Here is a 21,328-nt window from a genome sequence, read left to right on the forward strand (position 1 = left end):
AAGCTAATGTGCTTGGAAGCGTCCAGGCCCGGGAAGTCCTGGTGGCAGGCTCAGCGGAAATCATGTGTCCATCCAACACCGAAGCCTTGCCAAAATTCATCTTTCTAAACAGCATGTGCAGGTATAAAATCCACCTAGCTTAAGTATGCAATGCAATCATTTTTGGTAAATTTACAAATCACTGATACCCAGTGTTTTTTTGTTTTGTTTTGTTTTGTTTTTATTTTGAGACAAAGTCTCGCTCTTTGTCCCCCAGGCTGGAGTGTAATGGTGCAATCTCGGCTCACTGCAACCTCTGCCTCCCAGGTTCAAGCGATTCTCCTGCCTCAGCCTCCCAAGTAGCTGGGATTACAGGTTCCTGCCACCATGCCCAGCTAATTTTTGTATTTTTTTTTTAGTAGAGACGGGGTTTCACCATGTTGGTCAGGCTGGTCTCCAACTCCTGATCTAAGGTGATCCGCCCGCCTCCGCCTCCCAAAATGCTAGGATTACAGGCATGAGCCACTGCGCCCAGCCTGATACCCAGTTTTAAAACACTTGCAGCACCCCAAAGAGATGCCGCAGGAGCACTTCCAATCAGTTTAGTCCCCACACCACTGGCAGCCTCAGGCAGCCGCTGAGCTGTGTCCTGCCACTAGAGACCTGCTTTCTGGATGTTTCACATCCGAGGACTCATGCTCTGCGCCTCTCACAGCTGGCTTCTTACACTCAGCAGCTCGCCTCTGAGGCTGGTCTGCACTGGGGCACGTGTCTCTTCATCCCTTCATTGCGGAGTGGTGTTCCACTGCAGGGACACACCACATTCTGCTGACCCATTCACCAGCTGACGGCCATCTGGGCCCTTTCCAGTTTTCTGACTGTGAACGATGCTGCTACGAACACTCGCACACAGGTTTCTGTGTCAACATATGTGTTCCGTTGTCTTGAGCAGGTACCTAGGAGTGGAGTTGTTGGGTCATATGGTAAACTTATGTGTAACTTCTGAAGAAACTGCCAATGTGTTTTCAAAAGGGATGTCCCATCAGCATCCCCATCGGCCTCGCATGAGGCGTCCAGCTTCTCCGAAACCTTGCAGCCCTGCTATCGTGAGCCCTGTGAGCGGGTGTGAACTGGAGCCTCACATGGTGCCAGTTCAGAGACTAATGATGTCGACCATCCTTCCAGGTTGCTTACGAGCTATTTGTATATCTTGTGGTGAAATAGGTACTCAAATCTCTTGTCCATTTTTTAAATTAGGTTGTTTGCCTTATTTTTATTAAGTTTTAAGAGTTCTTAATGTGAATATAAGCTCTTTATCAGATATTTAATATGCAAATATTTTCTTCCAGTCTGTAACTTTCATTCTTTTAATGGTGTCTTTGGAAGCGTAAAAGCTTTTAATTTTGATAAAGTCCAATCTGTCAACGTTTTATTCCAGGGATCCTGCTTTTGGTGTCACATCAAAGAACTCTGCCCAATTCAAGGTCATGATAATTTTCTTTTATTTTCTTCTAAAAGTTATATATTTTCAGCTTTTAAACTCAGGTCTACGATCCCTTTTGAGTAAATGTTGTCTGTGTTTCATTTTATTCCCCGATTATACGTCAGTGTCTCCACCTCTCCTTCCTCTGTCGAAGACCGCCCTGCCTGCCCTTGCACCCGGCCAATTCCTCCTCCCTCCCATCGAGCCTGTTGTCGCCTCCTGGAAGAACTCTTCCCTGAGTCCGTGACCTCCCCCAGCATGTGGGACCTCCCGCATCACAGTCCTGACGACAGTGCACTGTGATTATTCGGCGACTTGTCAATTTCTCCACTTGACAGAACTTCCCGTGAGGACAGAGACCAGGACTGTCATGATCCGTGCTACAGCCCCATCACCCAGCACAGCAACTGGCAAATGAAAGGGTCTATTGAACAGATGAATGGGCTTTAAAAACATTTCAGAAAATCCCAAGACACATTTTATAAAAATGGCCAAAAGGATATCCATTAAGTGTTATTCGTAAGTGCAAAAATTAAGAACAGGCTGGATGTGGTAGTTTGTGCCTGTAATCCCAGCACTTTGGGAGGCCAAGGTGGGCAGATCACTTGAGGTCAGGAGTTTGAGACCAGCCTGGCCAATGTGGCAAAACCCCATCTCTACTAAAAACACAAAAATTAGCTGGGCGTGGTGGCGGGTACCTGTAATCCCAGCTACTCGGGAGGCTGAGGCAGGATAATTGCTTGAACCCGGGAGGTGAAGGTTGCAGTGAGCCGAGATTGCGCCACTGCACTCCAGCCTGGGCGACAGAGCCAGACTCCACCTCAAAAAAAAAAAAAAAAAAAAGATTGTGCCAAGGCACTCCAGCCTGGGCGACAGAGCCAGACTCCACCTCAAAAAAAAAAAAAAAAAAAAGATTGTGCCATGGCACTCCAGCCTGGGCGACAGAGCAAGACTCCGTCAAAAAAAAAAAAAATTGAGACCATCCCAAATTCCAACAGCAAGGAAATTAATGGGTATGCAATTTTGAGATGTCTTTATGATGCGCTTTGTTGAAGCAATTAAAATTGAATTTTCTCAAGAATTTGTAAAGGCATGAAGAAAAGCTTATGTTACGTGGTTATGCAAAAAGTAATCTATAATACTATATATGATGTTGTGTAATCTCAACTATTCAAATACATATTTTTAAATAGGATGGATAAAACACTGGAAGGAAATATCACAACAAATCATTTATAGTAACTGCTTCTGGGACTCCTGAGATTTCTTTTTCTTTCTTTTTTATGTTTTCCTGTAATGCTAAAAAACAAATAAACAAGATCAAAACTATTTCTTAGAAGATAAGAGTTGGCTGAGCACAGTGGCTCACACCTGTAATCCCAGCACTTTGGGAGGCCAAGATGGGTGGATTGTTTGAACCCAGGAGTTCGAGACCAGCCTGGGCAACATGGCGAAACCCCATCTCTACAAAAAATACAAAAATTAGCCAGGCGTAGTGGTACAAACCTGTAGTCCCAGCTACTTGGGAGGCTGAGGTAGGAGGATCGCTTGAACCTGGGAGGTGGAGGTTGCAGTGAGTCGAGATCGCAATACTGCACTCCAGCCTGGGTGACAGAGTGGGACCTCGTCTCAAAAAATTAATTAATTAATTAAAATATAATATAATATAAAAGAAAGTTTAATTAAAATTCCTTTTTTTTTTTTTTGAGATGGAGTCTCGCTCTGTCGCCCAGGCTGGAGTGCAGTGGCGCGATCTCGGCTCACTGCAAGCTCCGCCTCCTGGGTTCACGCCATTCTCCTGCCTCAGTCTCCCGAGTAGCTGTGACTACAGGTGCCCGCCACCACGCCTGGTTAATTTTTTTTTTTTATTTTTAGTAGAGACGGGGTTTCACCGTGTTAGCCAGGATGGTCTCAATATCCTGACCTCGTGATCCACCCGCCTCGGCCTTCAAAGTGCTGGGATTACACGTGTGAGCCACCGCGCCAGGCCAAAATTCCCTATGTTTTTAAGGGAATTCCTAAATTCCCTAATTTTGTTTTTCAAAAGAATTATGATTCCATAGGCTAATTTCACATTCTGTTCTGATCACGGTAAGAAAGATTTCAACTTTGTTCTAATTCGTTTGAAGCAAAGCGTATTGATGTTGCTTATCTTACAGAAATCCTTCACCTATATTCTGGTCATAAGAATTACAGGCTCTTTGTGCCATTAAAAAAAAAAATGTAGGACCAAAAATGACGCCTCAGAGCCACCCCGCCCCGTGACCCCCGTGCACACTACCTGGGCAGAGAGGTGCTGATCTGCAGCCTTGGCAGCGCGGGAATGACTTCGACTGTGGAGCCACTGGTTTTTATTCCTGGCAAGTTATCCAGCAAACAGTCACTGAACACACCGAAGACCGTGGTATGGTAACCTGGAATAGAAAACGAACATCCTCACTCCACTGGCAAGGCTTTGGGTCTCACGCCCATGGCTGAAGCAGTGCGAAGAGTACGGGGCTCCTCTTCAGAAGACCTGAGTTCCGAAGCTGCCCGGGGCCCGCCGGCGCTCACCCACACTCCCGCCCTCAACCCCACGACCCTCACTGTCCTCGTACGTGATGGGGAGGATAACAGCATCTGCATTCCTGTTTCACAAGGCTGGCTGGGCCCAAATGAAAGACTATATATGTGAAGGTCCTTGTAAACTATAAACATCTACTTACTAATCAGTATCTCATCCCTTCACTCATTTGCTTTTCAGATTTATCCATCTCTAAAACGAGAATGTTAATATTCTTTCCCAGGACATAATGTGACTTAATGAGTATGTGAAAAATGCTTCAAAGCCTTCTGTTGAGAGATGAAAGTTCACACACAAGCCGATTGCTGTTGTAGCTGCTGCTGATATGGCAGATGTGCTGTGTGTGTATAAGCACCATAATTTAAGATTAGCAAATTTCCCATGTTAAAAAAAAAAGTCCACTGGTTAGATAATCACTTGAAATTGTTTAAGCAAAGCTTTAAAATGGCTTTTGAAATTTCATGAGATAATTATTATAAACAACATTCACTCTGTAACAAAATTAAACAATACCCCATGGCTAGATGCCTAGGGTGACAACTTTTCTGCATTCATATGAAACTATTCCATACTAAAAGGAGAGGCAGGCACTCCCTCGTGGGCAAATCAGGGACCTTACACAGCCTCAATCAGCCCTGTGCTCACCTCCTGCCAGCTTAAAGCTGCCCTATCAACACAACTCCCATTCAGAGCAGCCACGCTTCCTCTAAAGTATACCTCTTCAAAGACGTCTTTAACTGGCAAACATTCTCCTCCCCAAAACCACATCTTGCACTAATGTCGTTTCTATAAAACCTGGTATGACATGGTTTTGTCTGCTAAGCAGCCATTATTTTGCAATTCTTAATTTAAATCAGTCATTTTCCTTTTCTTACCTGTTGCTTAAAATAACTGCCATATAAACCCAAAAGTCTGAGGACAAATAGCACATTACAATGTCTGATAATACAAGGCCAGTCCTTTTGACTTCGTTCCCAAAGCGGGCCAAAAATGAACACTCACTAGTCTGGACCCAGGATAAACAACCAAGAACTGCGTGACTAAGGCACTGACTCCTCATCTGTGAACATACTAGTTATGGTTATGTGCTATTCTGAATCAAGCCCTTCACTCCTCGTTACTCCTCTCTCATCCATTCCTATCTCCTATGCTCCACTGCCAGGCCACGGCTATGGTCCTACCTCCGTCCCTTTCTCCCTGGGTCATTGCTGAAGCTTGATCACTGCTGTCCCTGCCTCCAGTCCTTCCCATCTCAACAGGGATCCTGGATCCTGAGGGATGGCTCTGAACTGCCCACCTGACCACATCTCTCTTCAAATAACGCAGCAGCCCCAGTGCCCTCCGGAGAAAGCCAGCATCCTTCGGCACCGTGTGTAAGAACCCAGGTCGGCCCTCTGCCTCCCTTCCAGCCTGTCTCATCCCTGCCACCCTGGCCTGGACCACCCACTCTGACCACCCCCAGGTCCCCCAAATGTACCATGTTCTCTCTTACCACCACGTTGTTCTTTCTGCCTGGAACACTCTTTCTGCCCCCTGTGGACTCCCCCCACAGCCCACCCCCATTCATTTGAATAGTTCCTAGTTAGCCTTCAAGTCTCAGGGTCACTGACCCACCCACTCTCCCCGCTGGGTCCATGCCCAGAGTCATTTGCTCCCACGGCCACTCCACTCCATATTCCCACTTGGGGCAGCACACCCTCACCTACAATTACACCTGCCTCACTCACCCGTAGGGAGCACCCTTCCAGCAAATGTTTGCTCTTCCAGCCAACAAACACACACTGAAGACCTACTGTGTGCCAGGCTCCACATTAGGCACGGAGCTGCAGCTGAGCAAGACACACGAGGCCAGCAAGGAATCTATCGCACAGTCACGAAGGAGACCACCGCACAGGGGCCTAGGCCAGCGAGCCCATGCCGAGGAAGGCTCCCGGAGGAAGGAAAGCCTGTGCTGAGGACTGAGGGAAGCCCAGGAGCCGGCCAGGGTGATAAGCACTCGATGGGACACAGGCAAAGCCTCGGAAAGCCTGGAAAGCTGCCAGAACTAAAGAGTCTTCGGAGACTGAAGTAGGAGGGGAGAGGCAGAGAGGAGGTTGCGGAGGCCAGCAGGAGCCGGACCACACTGGGCTCCAGAGCAACACTTAAGGACTGGGCCTTGATAACAAGGGCCTGGCGACAGCTGTGAGGCTCGCAGTTGAGAGATGTCAGGAGCATATTCACACTAGGAAGATCGCCGGGCCACAGATGGGAGGTGGGTCTGTTAGCAAGCAAGACCAGGGCAAAAACACCAGTCCCAGTGCTTTTGTGACAAACCCTAGAAGAGTTATGATCTGCAAGACCGGAAGGGGCAGTGGAGGTGGAGAGAAGCAGCAGTTCTCAGGAAGCACTGAGGGAGGGAGGTGGGGGTGCTGTGACAGACAGCGAGGGTCAGGATGACCCCCAAGAACCCGTTAGGGCAAATGGCTGATGGGAATGCCCGCACTGAGATGGAGGCTTGACGGGGGCAGGGGCAGTTTTGGGGAGGCGAGGTAGGGAGTTCTGATTTGCATGTATTATATGCAAGGCGCCCAGGGGCCAGCTGGGAAGGGCTGGAGGTGCAGGCTGGGAAGAAGTCCAGCCCTGGAAATCATCTGCACATTGGAGGAACTGGAAGACAGCAAGGCCAGGGCATTGGTGGGATCACCTAAGGTAGCCTGTGGAAGAGGAAGAGTTAACAGGGCCAGGGAACACAGGGCGAGGGGTGGGGAAGGAAAGAAGTGGGGTGTGAGGAAGGCCTGACTGAGGAGTGGGCTGCAGAAGACAAGAGAGACCCAAACAGAAGGGCCAGAGAGGCAGTAAAACATCCGGAGGGGCAGGGTCACAGCAGCTAGAGCAGAGAGGTGGTAAAGTATCCAGAGGGCAGGCTCGCAGCAGCCAGAGGAGAGGGCATGCCTAGTGGAGGGTCAGCCAGGGACTCAAAGGGCACTGAGGAGCGAATTTAGAAACAAAACTGAAAAGTAGGCCCTGGATTTAGCTCCAAAAATACTGCTTGTGACAGGAGTTTTGGGGAAGTGAAAAGGGCTGAGTCCAGGATGTAGAGGGTTAAAGGCCCTCTGCAGAGGGGAGATTCAGCGTGTGTAGACACCCTCTGAGGAGTTCCAGCAAGAAGGAGCAGGAGGAAGGAAGGCTCACTGGAGGAAGACGGCAGAAAGGAGACGAAGCAGAGGGAGGAGGGGCATGGGCAGTGGGGTCAGAGCACAGGAAGGACCCCTCCCACCACCACACATCCCGCACCCCACGAACAGGTTTTCTTCATGCTTCCCAAAGAGACAAGGTCTTCATTATCTTCTAACTGGTTAGGACTGGCATGACGGGCGATCAGCTCTGGACCTCATGGAGGCCATGCAAGGGTTCAGCAGACCCTCCTGAGCAGGAAGCATGAAGGGACTCTCCTTACCGTTCACAGTAATCGTTCCAGTCGTCTGCGGGACCCCGACGAGCGTCACTGGGTACAGACCAGATTCAGCCGGAAGAGAAAGCGCTGCAGGGAGAGACTCGAACTCCACTCCGCTGGTGAGCAGCCCCTAAACCAAGCGACGCAGCATCGTAAGCCCGGAGCAAACCTACTGTGCGTGCTCAGTTCCAAATGCGCCTTAAGACGTTGGCTATGGCACATCTGGAACTGCTGGAATAAAATCACCAACAGTCTTCACAGAAACCCACAGAGAACTTCGGAGACAGTGTACAGTGTGACGCAAAACCACCTAAACATGGTAAGCACTGCAGGTGCTCAGGCGATAAACCATGGATCCACTTGATTTCAGCCCTGTTTGCTGTCTGATATTTATCACTTTACCAAATGGGAATGTGAACACAAAGAGAAAATATTTTATTTATAAACAAAAATAAATAAAAACATGGCTGGGCATGGTAGCTCACACCTGTAGTCCCAACACTTTGGGAGGCCAAGGTGGAAAGAACACTTGAGCCCAGGAGACCAAGACCAACCTGGGCAACACAGTAAGACCCCATCTCTACAAAAAAAATTTTTAATTAGCCAGGGAAGGTGGCACGCACCTGTGGTCCCAACTACTTGGGAGACTGAGGTGGGATGATCACCCGAGCCCAGGAGGCTGAGGCTGCAATGATCACACCACTGCACTCCAGCGTGGGGGACAGAGTGAGACCCTATCTCAATCAATCAATCAATAAAGTGTGGAAATATACCACCAGTTAATATCCCTGCCACACATCTGTGAGTTATCAACTTATTTCGGTATGTACTAAGCTTGCTAGTACAGGCACTAAGCTTGCTAGTGAACAAAACAGGCAGATTCCCTGGCCTCAAGATGGTGGCCCATGATTGGAAGCAGTACAGGTATGTCGGCCCTCAGGACTTCTCAGCATTGTAACAGAGGTCCTACTCAGGGCACTAAAGCAAGAAAAAGGAAGAAAAGTCATACAGGCAATTACTCACAGAAAACAAAACCAGGGTCAGAAAACACTATGGAATCTACAATGAAATTTGAACTTTCGAGTACATTTAGCAAAGTGACAGAGTCAGAAAAAAAACGCGTTATTTCTATAGTTCAGCAATAAGCAATTGGGTAAAATATCATTAACAAGCGACCAAAACCATCAACTATATTAGAATAAACCTAACAAATGACAGGCAAGGTTTCATAACAGTTACAGAACACTGCTGAGATAAAGCAGCCCTGGGCGAAGGGGGAAATCCTGGATTCTTTTTAGCAGGTTGGTTTTCTGCAGCAATATGGTAAAAGCTACCCTGCAACTATCTCAGATATGACAGGACTGAGCATCTAAGTAGATGTGCTGATGTTTGGAGCCCGAGTTCTCACGCGGGAAGAAAGGACACACACAGATGGAGGAAGGCAAGCACCCTCTGGAGAAGTACTGGAAAGCAAGGGTCCCCGTGAACAGGGCAGATACTACATGCATGTCTATGGTGCAGACGCAGGGGTGGGGTATACACATGTGTACATATAAGTAGGCATATGAGTTTAGATATATATATATATTTGAGTGTTCTCATGTATGTGTATATGCACACAGACTTTTCCCAACTCTGTCTACAGGAAGCACCCAGAAGCAAAGCCACTCTCTCGGCAGTGAGTACACTTAGTGCCCGGACTTGGAGCCAAGGTGTGAAATGATCTATGTGTGGAACAGATGCAGCAGGCAAGGGTGGAAGCCGAGGAGCCAATTGTCTCTAGGCAAATATATTGGCATTTATTTCTTTTGAAAATAGCTAAAGCAATATGGCCAACTGTGAACATTTTTTAAATGTGAATGGTGGAGATGCGAGTGTGTACTATTCCCTGTAACATTTCATAGGTTTAAAATACTTCCTAATTTAGTTTTTAAAACTTCGCCCATGATTTGTGGGCTATCTCCATGTGGTGCTTTTTATTTTGTTCCCTGCTCTTCCTCATTTGTTATAATAAGCACATATTGTTTTTAAACCAGATAAAAATGAAAGCTACATTTTTAAGACCAAAAAAAAAAATGTGTAAGAAAGAGCAGCAGGCATTTGATACTTTAACCACTTTGGGGAAAATTCTCTAAACTGCTTCTCCCTACTAAGGCTGAGACAGAAAGCCACAGGAAAGGCCAGAGCCAAATCCTACTGCAGGTCAGTCCTCGCCCAACAGGAGGAGAAGCGCTCCTCCCGAGCGCACCTCGAGACTACAAGCTGAACATCCAGCTGAGCTTCCAGGAGCTCAGACAGATTTCGGGAAACTATGCCACGTGCTAGAGGCCTAAACAGCATTTCAACAGCCACCACGTGTCCACCTGGCAAACTGCAACTCAGCCTGTACTCACAGCCAGGCTGTCACATCTGTCCCAGAAACCCTTCCCTGACTCTCCAGGGCCAGGCAGACTCCCCTCCACATCAGGCCTGCAACACCTCGTGCACCCCAACAGAGCCTTGGTCACAGTCGCAGCAGGGACCAGGGCCTGACCATCTCTGTCCCCTCAGGGCCTTGCCTGGGGCCCGACACGTGGCAAGAGCACTCAGCGAGATACCTGCATGAAGGGCCCGCCTCTTGCCCTGAACACCAGTCATAAAACTCTAAAAGACAACGTCCATTCTCGCAGCACCCTCCTTTGCGTGCTGCTGAAAAGTTACACAGCAGCACCACACAGAAATGCAGAGAAGACTTGAGGGATGGAACCTACATTGGCATGGGGAGGGCCTGCTCTGAAAACACAGAATCAGCTTAGAGGGCCAGTACAAATCTCCTTCCCCCTGACTAGAGAACTGGGTAAGCATTTCCAACAGAAGAGATTACAAACTGAATTTTTCACACCCTACACAAAGCACAGAAATGAGACATCAGGATTTCAAAACAAGAGAAAGCTCCTGGTGGTGGTGTGGTCATTTATCCTCCTATTCCACAGCTTGTTCTTCCCCGGGACCTTGATCATCTTATCATCTTGCAGCAATAAAATAATGCTGATACCGTTGAGTAGCAGGCAGAATGTGGACTTTGCAACCTCAACACATCTCACGTAAGCTTCGAAATTATTATTTCACATCTTATACCCAATCAACTAAGCTCGGCATGTGTTCAAATCAGAGGTTTCTTTGTAGGTTCAAATATTTATTGAAAACCAAGCCTGAAGACACAGGAATAACAAAACATGGTCTTCATTTACAATAAGCTTATATGCTTTGGCAAAACAAACATAAAAACAGACACATATTGTAAGATGTGTGCCTCAGACATTAAGTAAAACCTACTTTAATGAGAAGTTTGTATGTTAGCCCAAAAAGGTCAAATGATTGGTGATACATACCATGTTTTCAACTCGAAGTTCAAACGGCATTGGGTTATATACCATCAGCTGAACTTCACACACATCTCCTTGAACCCACTGGAAATCTAGAAAATACACACACATAAATGAATCCATGTATTAGTTGGTATTTTTTCACTTTCTACATGGTTTCCAATTATTCCTCTGGCAATTTACATTCTCAGTGAGGCAGCAGGCTCTATGATCATCTTGAGATGGGTGATTCAAACCTGTTTTTTCCACCAGCTTTCTCTGAAACAAAGCAAGGCAGCTGTCACTGGCACTTTGATGCCACATGAATGGCGCTTGTCGCTGCCTTCAGCGGGCTGCATTCATGCTGGCATCAGTCCAGATGGCACTGTTCTTGGTACAGAGCCATAAGGCACACTGCGCTTCACGGGGCCCAGAAGCTGGCAACACAGGAAGACGGCACTGGGGTCACTTGTGAGTAGTAACACAGAGTGTGATTTGCCCTATTCCCCTAAGATTGTGAGAGGGGAGGCTTCTCCTCCCCACCCACTCCCAGGTCAACTGCAGTTCAGTACCTGTGCAAAGGCAGAATTCTGATGACCTCCAAAACCCCCAGCCTTGGTGTGCACAACCTGGTGTGCATGCACTATGTAATCCCCACCTTCAGTGTGAATATGATGATTAGGCTATATTGTAAAACAAAGGTGGAAAGATTTTGCAGATGTGACTGAGGACCCCAATCCGTTGACTCTGAGTTAATCAAAAGGAAGGTTGTCCTGAATGGGCTTGTTCTAATCAGGTGAGACCGCACAGGAGACCATATCCTTGCCTAGAGGGCCTGTGGAGGGGACCATATGGCAAGGGCCTAAGAGCAGCCTCTGGGAGCTGAGAGCAGCACCGGCAGACAGCTGGCAAGAGAACGGGGATCACAGGAAATGAATGAAGAACGGCCTGAGGAGTCGCGAAAGCAGGCCCTTCCCTTAGTTGAGCCTCTGGATGAGGACGCAGCCCCAGATGACACTCGGATTTCAGTCCTGTAATGAATGGAGAACGGCCTGAGGAGTCGCGAAAGCAGGCCCTTCCCTTAGTTGAGCCTCCGGATGAGGACGCAGCACCAGATGACACTTGGATTTCAGTCCTGTGAATCCCTGAGCAGAGGACCCAGCTGAAGCCCACACAAATCATGAGGAAGCAGATTTGTGTTGTTTTAGGCCACTGAGTCTGTGGTCATTTGCTACAAAGCAACAGAAAGCTAATTCCGCATCTGTCCCAATTTCCATCATCCCCTCCTCCCTTTACAATCCTCTCAGGCAAACCAGAAGGAATTTCAGAATCAATCAACAGGTGGCAGGCATGTGTTAGGTGTGAGGCACTTCCACACAGGTTATCTCATTACTCTGCATAAGGACCTCCTGAGATAGGTATGATAACCCCCGTCACTGCAAGGCAAACACTCAAGGTCCAAACAGGGTAATAAATTGGCCCAGGAGCCACACAGCAAGCGAGAGGAGCTGCTGGATTCAGGCCTCTGAACTCAGAGGCACCCCGAGCAGACACGGGTGGCTAACAGGGCAGTGGAGGGCTTTTTCTCTAGCAGATAAGAAAGTCTGTTGATCAGAATTATTCAACTTTCAGAGCTTTCATAAGCATGTTCTCAAGACACAGCTTTTCCCACACACTCTGCAACCTGCACAGAGATGAGGACTGACTCCACCACACCTATGACATCTGACCCAGAGCTGGCATGTTGACATTGCATAAATTCCCTATTTAATAAATGGTGCTGGGAAAACTGGCTAGCCATATGTAGAAAGCTGAAACTGGATCCCTTCCTTACACCTTACACAAAAATTAATTCAAGATGGATTAAAGACTTAAACGTTAGACCTAAAACCATAAAAACCCTAGAAGAAAACCTAGGCAATACCATTCAGGACATAGGCATGGGCAAGGACTTCATGTCTGAAACACCAAAAGCAATGGCAACAAAAGCCACAATTGACAAATGGGATCTAATTAAACTAAAGAGCTTCTGCACAGCAAAAGAAACTACCATCAGAGTGAACAGGCAACCTACAAAATGGGAGAAAATTTTCGCAACCTACTCATCTGACAAAGGGCTAATATCCAGAATCTACAATGAACTCAAACAAATTTACAAGAAAAAGACAAACAACCCCATCAAAAAGTGGGCGAAGGAATGAACAGACACTTCTCAAAAGAAGACATTTATGCAGCCAAAAAACACACGAAAAAATGCTCACCATCACTGGCCATCAGAGAAATGCAAATCAAAACCACAATGAGATACCATCTCACACCAGTTAGAATGGCAATCATTAAAAAGTCAGGAAACAACAGGTGCTGGAGAGGATGTGGAGAAATAGGAACACTTTTACACTGTCAGTGGGACTGTAAACTAGTTCAACCATTGTGGAAGTCAGTGTGGCGATTCCTCAGGGATCTAGAACCAGAAATACCATTTGACCCAGCCATCCCATTACTGGGTATATACCCAAAGGACTATAAATCATGCTGCTATAAAGACACATGCACACGTATGTTTATTGTGGCACTATTCACAATAGCAAAGACTTGGAACCAACCCAAATGTCCAACAATGATAGACTGGATTAAGAAAATGTGGCACATATACACCATGGAATACTATGCAGCCATAAAAAAGGATGAGTTCATGTCCTTTGTAGGGACATGGATGAAACTGGAAACCATCATTCTCAGTAAACTATCACAAGAACAAAAAACCAAACACCGCATATTCTCACTCATAGGTGGGAATTGAACAATGAGAACACATGGACACAGGAAGGGGAACATCACACTCTGGGGACTGTTGTGGGGTGGGGGGAGGGGGGAGGGATAGCATTAGGAGATATACCTAATGCTAAATGACAAGTTAATGGGTGCAGCACACCAGCATGGCACATGTATACATATGTAACTAACCTGCACATTGTGCACATGTACCCTAAAACTTAAAGTATAATAATAATAAAATTTAAAATTAATTAATTAATTAATACAGTGCCCACCAGGTGAGCTAACAGCTCCCCTAATGCCTGCACCACCATGTACTCATCTGAGCCTCTGGACAATGCAGTGAATGGCCACAGTCTATGTCAGCAGCACAAACGTTATGCCCGTTCTACAAAAAAGGAGAACCCCCCTGACAGGCTGGCCCGCCTGCCTGTCCTATGGTCCTGAGAAGCAAGAAAACTGAGATTTGAAGTCCAGTCTGTCTCCAAAACCTACACTCTTTTCACCCTACTGCTTCACCTCTCAAGACCCCAGAAACTCAGGTCTTGTCCTTCCCTCATCCCAGCTTCCATGCCCCCCACCTCCCAGGCCCACCAGCTTCTGAGGACCTTCAATGGGAGAGGGCTCACCTGACCTCCTCATTTACACAAGTCAGTGGCCAGAGCACAACATGCTCCCAGCCCACCTGACCCCGCCTCACCCAGCCTGCCCGGGGCCACTGATGGTCAGCATCCCAGCCCACTCCTCACCACAAATGAAGAAGGTCACCCTCTTTAAACAAGTGGCTAATGCCTGGTAATTAAGAAATGGCTTGCCCTATCATGGTCATGATGATGATGATGATAATAATAAGCCATTTGAAAAATCATTTTCTAGAGTACTGAAAAAATAATGTATACTTAGATGGTCCATGTCTACTAAAGGGTAAATCTAAAATAAACTGTTGATTACATAAAAATTTATTCTTCTTTTTTTTTTCTTTTTTTGAGATGGAGTATCACTCTGTACCCAGGTTGGAGTGCAGTGGTGTGATCTCGGCTCACTGCAACTTCCACCTCCCGGGTTCAAACGAGTCTCCTGCCTCAGCCTCCCAAGTAGCTGGGACTACAGGTGTGCACCACCATGCCCGGCTAATTTTGTTTGTATTTTTAGTAGAGACAGGGATTCACCATGTTGGCCAGGCTAGTCTCGAACTCCTGACCTCAACTAATCCCCCCCACCTTGGCCTCCCAGAGTACTGGAATTACAGGCGTGAGCCACCACACCTGGCCTGAAAAGTGATTTTTGCTGAAAGAAGGAGATAACCCCTTTCCATCCTCAGCATGTCAAAGCACACGGTGGTGGCCCTTCCTCACTATTTTGTCCTAGAAGTAGTGGGAAGGCACAAGAATTAGCCTCTCTGAAACCCCCTCATCTCAGGCCCTGCCCTCCCTGTTGCGGGACACACTGTGCATGCTGTCATCTGTGGACCCACGGCACCGGGCAGTGGCGTTTATTGACAAGTTCGTCTCTTTCTGCTAAACTGTACGGACCCACGTGGCGGGAAAGACTCCTGATTTATCAATGCATCCCCAGCACATAGCACAGGGCATATAACTGCTACCAAAAATGTTACTGAATGGCTGCCAGGGACTTTAGAAACATTATCTCCCTTGATCCTCAGAACCACCCTCCGTGTCAGCTTCTAATGTCCCCATTCTGCAGACAGCATGACTGCAGACCACAGAGGCGCAATGAGCTGTCCACGGTCACACAGTGGGGAGCTGCAGGGCCAGGGTGCAGCCCAAGTCCACCTGACAGCCACAGCCTCTCCAGGCCACCACACTGCCTGTGGGGCAGCAGTCGACCTTGGCACTATGCCTGGCAGCACCACAAAGACCTATCACAAATGACAGAAGGCCTTCAACCCAACACACTCAAGCTGAGGCCAGTGTTGCAGTCATCTTTGCATGGATGTAGCTCAGATGATGGCCACACCTCAGATGATGGCCACACCAGCCAACACACAAAGACTCGTGAACTATCCCAAGTTAAAGTGGCAAATGGTCTCAAACACTACCCTCAAGAGTTTCTTCATCTCTAAAACCCTATGCCACCTGCTGTGATGATACCTCCCCCAATTATACACCGAGGTTCATTTAGAGAGACTGGAAATTTAGGTTAAAGTTATGTGATCTGTCAAGCTTCTGCACAAGCACTCACTGATCAGTACACTGTCAAAAAGATATTAGAAGCTATGGGATATAAATTGCATTTTCCTACCAAACAAATAATGTGCATTTTGGCTGAAACTTGCGTTATATCTCAGAAAAAAATCTTACATCATCCACTGAATTTGTCCTCAGCCCAGATGAGCAGGTACTTCTTACTACGGTGAGAAGCCATATTATAAAGAAAAAAGGTCCTGGGCATCGAGTCCTGCAACCTGGCATGGAGCGGGGGGAATGTCACTGATAAGCTATCTGACCTGGGGCAGGTACTTAAATTTCGTTCAGTCTTAATTTTCTTATCTGCAAATAGGGAATATAACAATGCCAGCAGCATCAGCATCAAATAGTTTTGAGAATCACTGGATAATGTTTGCTTAAGCCCTCTTCAACAAATACAGACTGTAATTTTCATAAAAGGAATCTTCGACAATGTCTTTTTATTTGTTTTTTGAGGTAGGGTCTTGCTCTGTCACCCAGGCTGGAGTGCAGTGGTACAATCTTGGCTCACTATAGCCTCAACCTCCTAGGCTCAGGTGATTCTCCCACCTCAGCCTCCCAAGTAGCTGGGACCACAGGTGCCCGCCACCAGGCCTGGCTAATTTTTTGTATTTTGTGTAGAGATGGGGTTTTGCCGTGTTGGCCAGGCTGGTCTCGAACTCCTGGGCTCAAGCAATCCACCCGCCTCAGCCTCCCAAAGTGCTGGGATTACAGGCGTGGGCCACCACACTCGGCCAACAATTTCTTAAGATTGAAAAGGAAAAGCAGAGAGGCAGGGCCTACAATCCATGCCATCAGTGGCACAGGGCCCTGCGCCCTGGCATCTGGGTTCACGCTCTGCTGTTGCTGTCTTCGAATTCTTAGTGATGTTTGAACAAAGGCCCTATGTTTGCATTTTGCACTGGGCCCCAAAAATCACATGGCCCATCCTGAGAAGAGGAGTCTTACACCTCCAGTCTCCTAAATCACCTCTGGAAGTTTTTCTCAACGAAAGGACTGAAGCTTTCCTCAAAAGTTCTGTAGAGGAGATAGTTCATCACCAACCCCAATGAGAACACAAAAGAGCAGCCAGAGACTCCAGGTCCCAGGGGGAAGAGCCTGAGCACTCGTAGGACAGCAAGTCTGGGGCCAGGGGAGACAGAGGAGCCCTGAGGGTGGCCTGCCCATCCCCATGGAGCTCGGAAGACGCCCTCCAGAGAGGAAAGGTGGAGTTCCCACAGGAGGCCGGGAAATGACGTCCCCAAAACACAGTGAGGACAGGATTTGTACAGCTCTCTCCTGCTTACCGCAACACACGCTGGAGCACATCTGGGGCTGCCATCAGGCCCTGCCTGTTCATCCACCACGTCTACCCAGCGCCTACACTTCCTGTCACCTCATGTTCTCCAGATCAGAGAAGCAGTGGCAGGAGAGACAAGGTTGGGGTGTCTTTCAGAATCAATAGACTAAAAATGGCATTTTAAAAATGCATACACACACACACGCATACACACACATGCATAGACACACATACACACACACACACACACACACATACAGACAATATACACATGCATACACACACATACACACAGATGCATACACACATACAGACGCATACACACACATACACACACACACACATTCTAGAGTAGATTATATAGTTAGTGCTCACGTTTTCAGAAATTTTCCAAAATACAGTATTGACTGCAGTTTTTCAAGGGCATGACCCCATCTCTCTTTATTTTCTTCTCATTCTAACAGTGAACAGCTAGAACAGCTGGAGCCACTCCTTGCAAAGCCCACACGGCTCCTCAGAGGGAGGCTGTGTCTGAGCCTCCAGAGGGCTTCCCCAGGGTCTGCGGGGCCCCCACCCCACACCCCACTCCCAGTTAGCCCAGTGTTTATTGTTCATTCGAGTTCAACGTGTAAGTAACCAGGAACCCCTGCTGACAGATGTACAGTTTTAGAGAGCTTTTATTCACATTTAGTCTCGATAGTCAACTTCTCACGTTTGTGTCTTGCCTGCATGAACTAAACAGAAAAACCAGCCGAGGGTGAGGACTGTGAGGTCCAGGTAATAGGTCTGTCCCACACCTGCTGTGCACGTGAGAGGAAACCATAGGGTACTAATGGGAACAGGACACATGGTCTGTGATGTGAAATCAAGCTTGTCACTAACTGAGTAACTTTTAGTTACTTCTAAAAGTCATTTCTCTAAGTTTGTTTCCTCATCTGTAAAAGGGAGATAAAAATGAAATCTCCCAAAAATACTGGAAAAACTAAATAAGGTAACATATGATAGCCTCTTATAAAGCACAATTAGAATAAAAGAAATGATTACCATTTTTAAAAGCACAAGGTTCTTTGAGTACTCCTACCCTAGTTATGCCCTTTATCTCAGCAAACAACTTTATTTCCTCTGAAGCACTTTATTTTTTAAGGCATTCAGATAATTTACAAATTGTTAATGAAGTTTATTATGAGACCCTTACAGAAGCTAAGAAATCCTAGAGCTAGTAATATATGAGAAATGCTCATCAAGACAATGTGCTGGCTGGACGCAGAGGTCCCCACCTGTAACCCCAGCTCTCTAGGAGGCCAAGGCAGGGGATTCTCTTGACCCCAAGAATTCGAGACCAGCCTGGGCAACATGGCAAAACCCCGTCTACAAAAAATACAAAAATCAGTGGGTGTAGTAGTGTGCACCTGTGGTCCCACCCACTCGGGAGGCTGAGGCAGGAGGATCAATTGAGCCCAGGAGGTTGAGGCAGCAGTGAGTCCTAATTACACCACTGCACTCCAGCCTGGGTGACAGAGCTAGACCCTGTCTCAAAGAAAAAAAAAGATGATGTGCTACACGTAATGCTCTTATTGTCCCTTCTGCCTTGAATTCCACCATGCCCTGCCAGGAACATGAAATGTACAGTGAGATCTAGGTTCTCCTGTGAGTTCTTGGACATGACACTTAAACGTCGTGAATCAGTTTCCCCGTCTACAAAATCTATAAAATGGGATTCATAATATGTACCCCATCCATTCATTCGTTCTTTTGTCACTGCTCCAGGTGCTGGGGAGACAGCAGCTGCACACAGCCTGACAGAATTCTGGGCTTCAGGCGATACTGCGGGACAAAGCACCAATGGGCCAGTGTGGGTTTGAGCTGGAGAGAAGCTGGGAAGAGAATCCCAGACAGCACCACTAGAGATGGTGGGAGGAGTGGCCTGCAAGGCGCTGGGATCAGAGAACACCCCTCTGAGGGAGGGGGCATTTGAACAGAGACCAAAAGGATGTGACAACAAGAGAGCCAATGATAGAGGGGCAGGGGTCAAGTTCCTGGCAAAGGAAAGAGTGAGCCCCAAAGCCCTGGGCCTGGAACAAGCCTGTTTCTTTCCACGACCAGAAAGGAGTCCCTGTGGCTAAACCAGAGTGATGGTGGCAGGAGGTGGCATGAAAAGCCCGACAGAGTGGGAGGGGTGTGGGCAGGGCGGGGTCAGGGAGCGCCTGCAGTCTGTAACTCGGGGTGTGGGTGAGCTTGCGAGTGCAACAGGAAGCCTCTGTCCTGGAAAGAAAAGCATGGTGGAAAAAGGAGCCGGAATGCCTTCTTCCTAAATTGGAGGTACAGGAATTAAGAGCAGAAACAAAGAAACAGAAGGAGAAGAAAGCACTGGATATCAAACACAGAGCGCCGCGGTTGCGCAGGCCTCCCGCTCACACTCCTCGGAGGCCCCGGCAGTCGCCAAGCAGCGGCCAGCCTCCAGGCCCTCAAGGTTCTGTCACAGGACATGTGGGCTCGACCGGCAGTGGTCCCCAGTGACTGGCAGTCACAATCTCCTGCAAGGGGCCTCGGCCATGTCTTTGTGGCAGCAAGGGATGGGGAGCTTGGCACCACAGCCAGGCTTCGGGAAGGACACCAAGGGACAGGGCCGGTGGTGCATGCTGAGCCCTAATGCAGGAGGGACGAGAGCTCAGACACAGGAAAGCTCAGGAGAGATTGTCCACTCCCAGTCTCTCCCACAACACAGCTTAACCCAGGACTGACTATCCTGATCACCTGTGTTCACAAAAGAACATAACACAATTACCTCATCCCCCACTCAATCCTGAACACAATCCAACCCTGAATCTTTCTTTGATGATTCAGAAGTCACTTCAGCCCTTGGAAAATCAGTCTACATCTCCAATTATCACTCTTCTGTAGTTCACATAAGTCTCAGTTAACAAAAGTCTTTCTGGTTTCCAGAACTTTCACAAAATTACCTTATATGAAATAAACTTTTTAAAATCAGATCTATAGGCAATTGCCTGCCAAAAGCAGCAAATCAAATAAACTTCCATGACAGACTGCACACATGCACACACGTAAACACACATATGCATGCATGCACACATGCATACACACATACACGCACATATGCATGCATGCACACATACACACATATGCATGCATGCACACATACACGCATGCACGCATGCACACATGCACACACATATACACACATATGTATGCATGCACACATCCACGCACGCACACACACACACATGCATGAACTGGCTCAAAATGCTGTTCTAAAAATCTAGAAAAGCCATTGGAAATCAGGTGGCAGAGCACGGTGGGAAAGCCAGGATCAACGTCCTACCTATTTTCTTGTTCCGCTCTTCTCCACGGTTGTGTGCGATAATTGGTGAATAGATGAAAGGACTTTTGGTTGACACGTTCTGACCCAGCAAGCTTTTCATTTTGTGTGGCCGGAGGCTAGCAGGAAGGTTCAATAGTTTCACATGCCTGTTGTTTCAAACAGAACACAAATACTTCAACTGTCTGGTTAGCGTGGTTTCAGGATAAACATAACCAAACATGATGTATCAGAAAAACAGTAAATCAGTCAGAAGGAAGATAAATGGAGGGAGGAAAAGCACTCTGAGGCAACAGGACACAGCAAGGAAGTGTTGCAACAGTAACTCAAGATTCTCCCAGACAGGGGAAATCACTCCCTGGAACTGGGGGAGCAGCCACTTCCCTCTGGGGACTCCTGAACTGGGCCCAAGGATGGTCTGGAGTCAGAAAGGCCAGCTTGAAATCTCGCTTCACACCTAACCAGCTGTGTGCCTTTGGGCACGTGCCTTGCCATCTCTAAGACGTAGGTTCCTTGTGTATAAAGTGCTGGTGGGGCCATCACCTTCCCCATGGACCCATGGGGAGGATCCAGCTAAAGACTCCTGGCACAGGGCCCACTGCCTGGCCCAGGATGGCTCTTCTCTCTCTGCCTCTCCCTTTCCCAAGGGACCTGCCCACAGCAAGTGGCAGCCAGACCCTGACCCATGGGAAGAGACGGCACCCATGAGAAGGTCAACAGCACCCTCTGCTCTACTCGCATGCAGCAGCATCTGTATCTGTCATCGCTTCCCACAGCATCCCAGCTGTGGATGTCTGCCAATCTGTACTCATGCTCGAATTCATCCAGCTAGCATTAAGATAAATTTACCAATCCACGGAGCCTGAGCATGAGCAGGCACTGTGCTAACCACTGCATATGTATTCTCTGACTTAAACATCACAAACAC

At 47.6% G+C, this 21,328-nt stretch overlaps 1 protein-coding gene across 3 annotated transcripts in view; it reads right to left on the minus strand.

Moving 5' to 3' along the window:
• Positions 1-21,328, minus strand: part of TRAPPC9 (trafficking protein particle complex subunit 9) — a 730,192-nt gene that overhangs the window by 547,421 nt on the left and 161,443 nt on the right. For all 3 annotated transcript variants that reach the window (XM_019032441.4, XM_004047569.5, XM_055349566.2), the window contains 4 exons: positions 20,404-20,549; positions 10,830-10,915; positions 7,462-7,588; positions 3,744-3,876 (listed from right to left, as the gene is read on the minus strand). In XM_019032441.4, the coding sequence (XP_018887986.2) occupies positions 3,744-3,876; positions 7,462-7,588; positions 10,830-10,915; positions 20,404-20,549 (492 nt within the window). The remainder of the gene's footprint in view (positions 1-3,743; positions 3,877-7,461; positions 7,589-10,829; positions 10,916-20,403; positions 20,550-21,328) is intronic.

This window comes from Gorilla gorilla, chromosome 7 (genome assembly GCF_029281585.2).
Source record: "Gorilla gorilla gorilla isolate KB3781 chromosome 7, NHGRI_mGorGor1-v2.1_pri, whole genome shotgun sequence".
Classification (NCBI taxonomy): domain Eukaryota; kingdom Metazoa; phylum Chordata; class Mammalia; order Primates; family Hominidae; genus Gorilla; species Gorilla gorilla.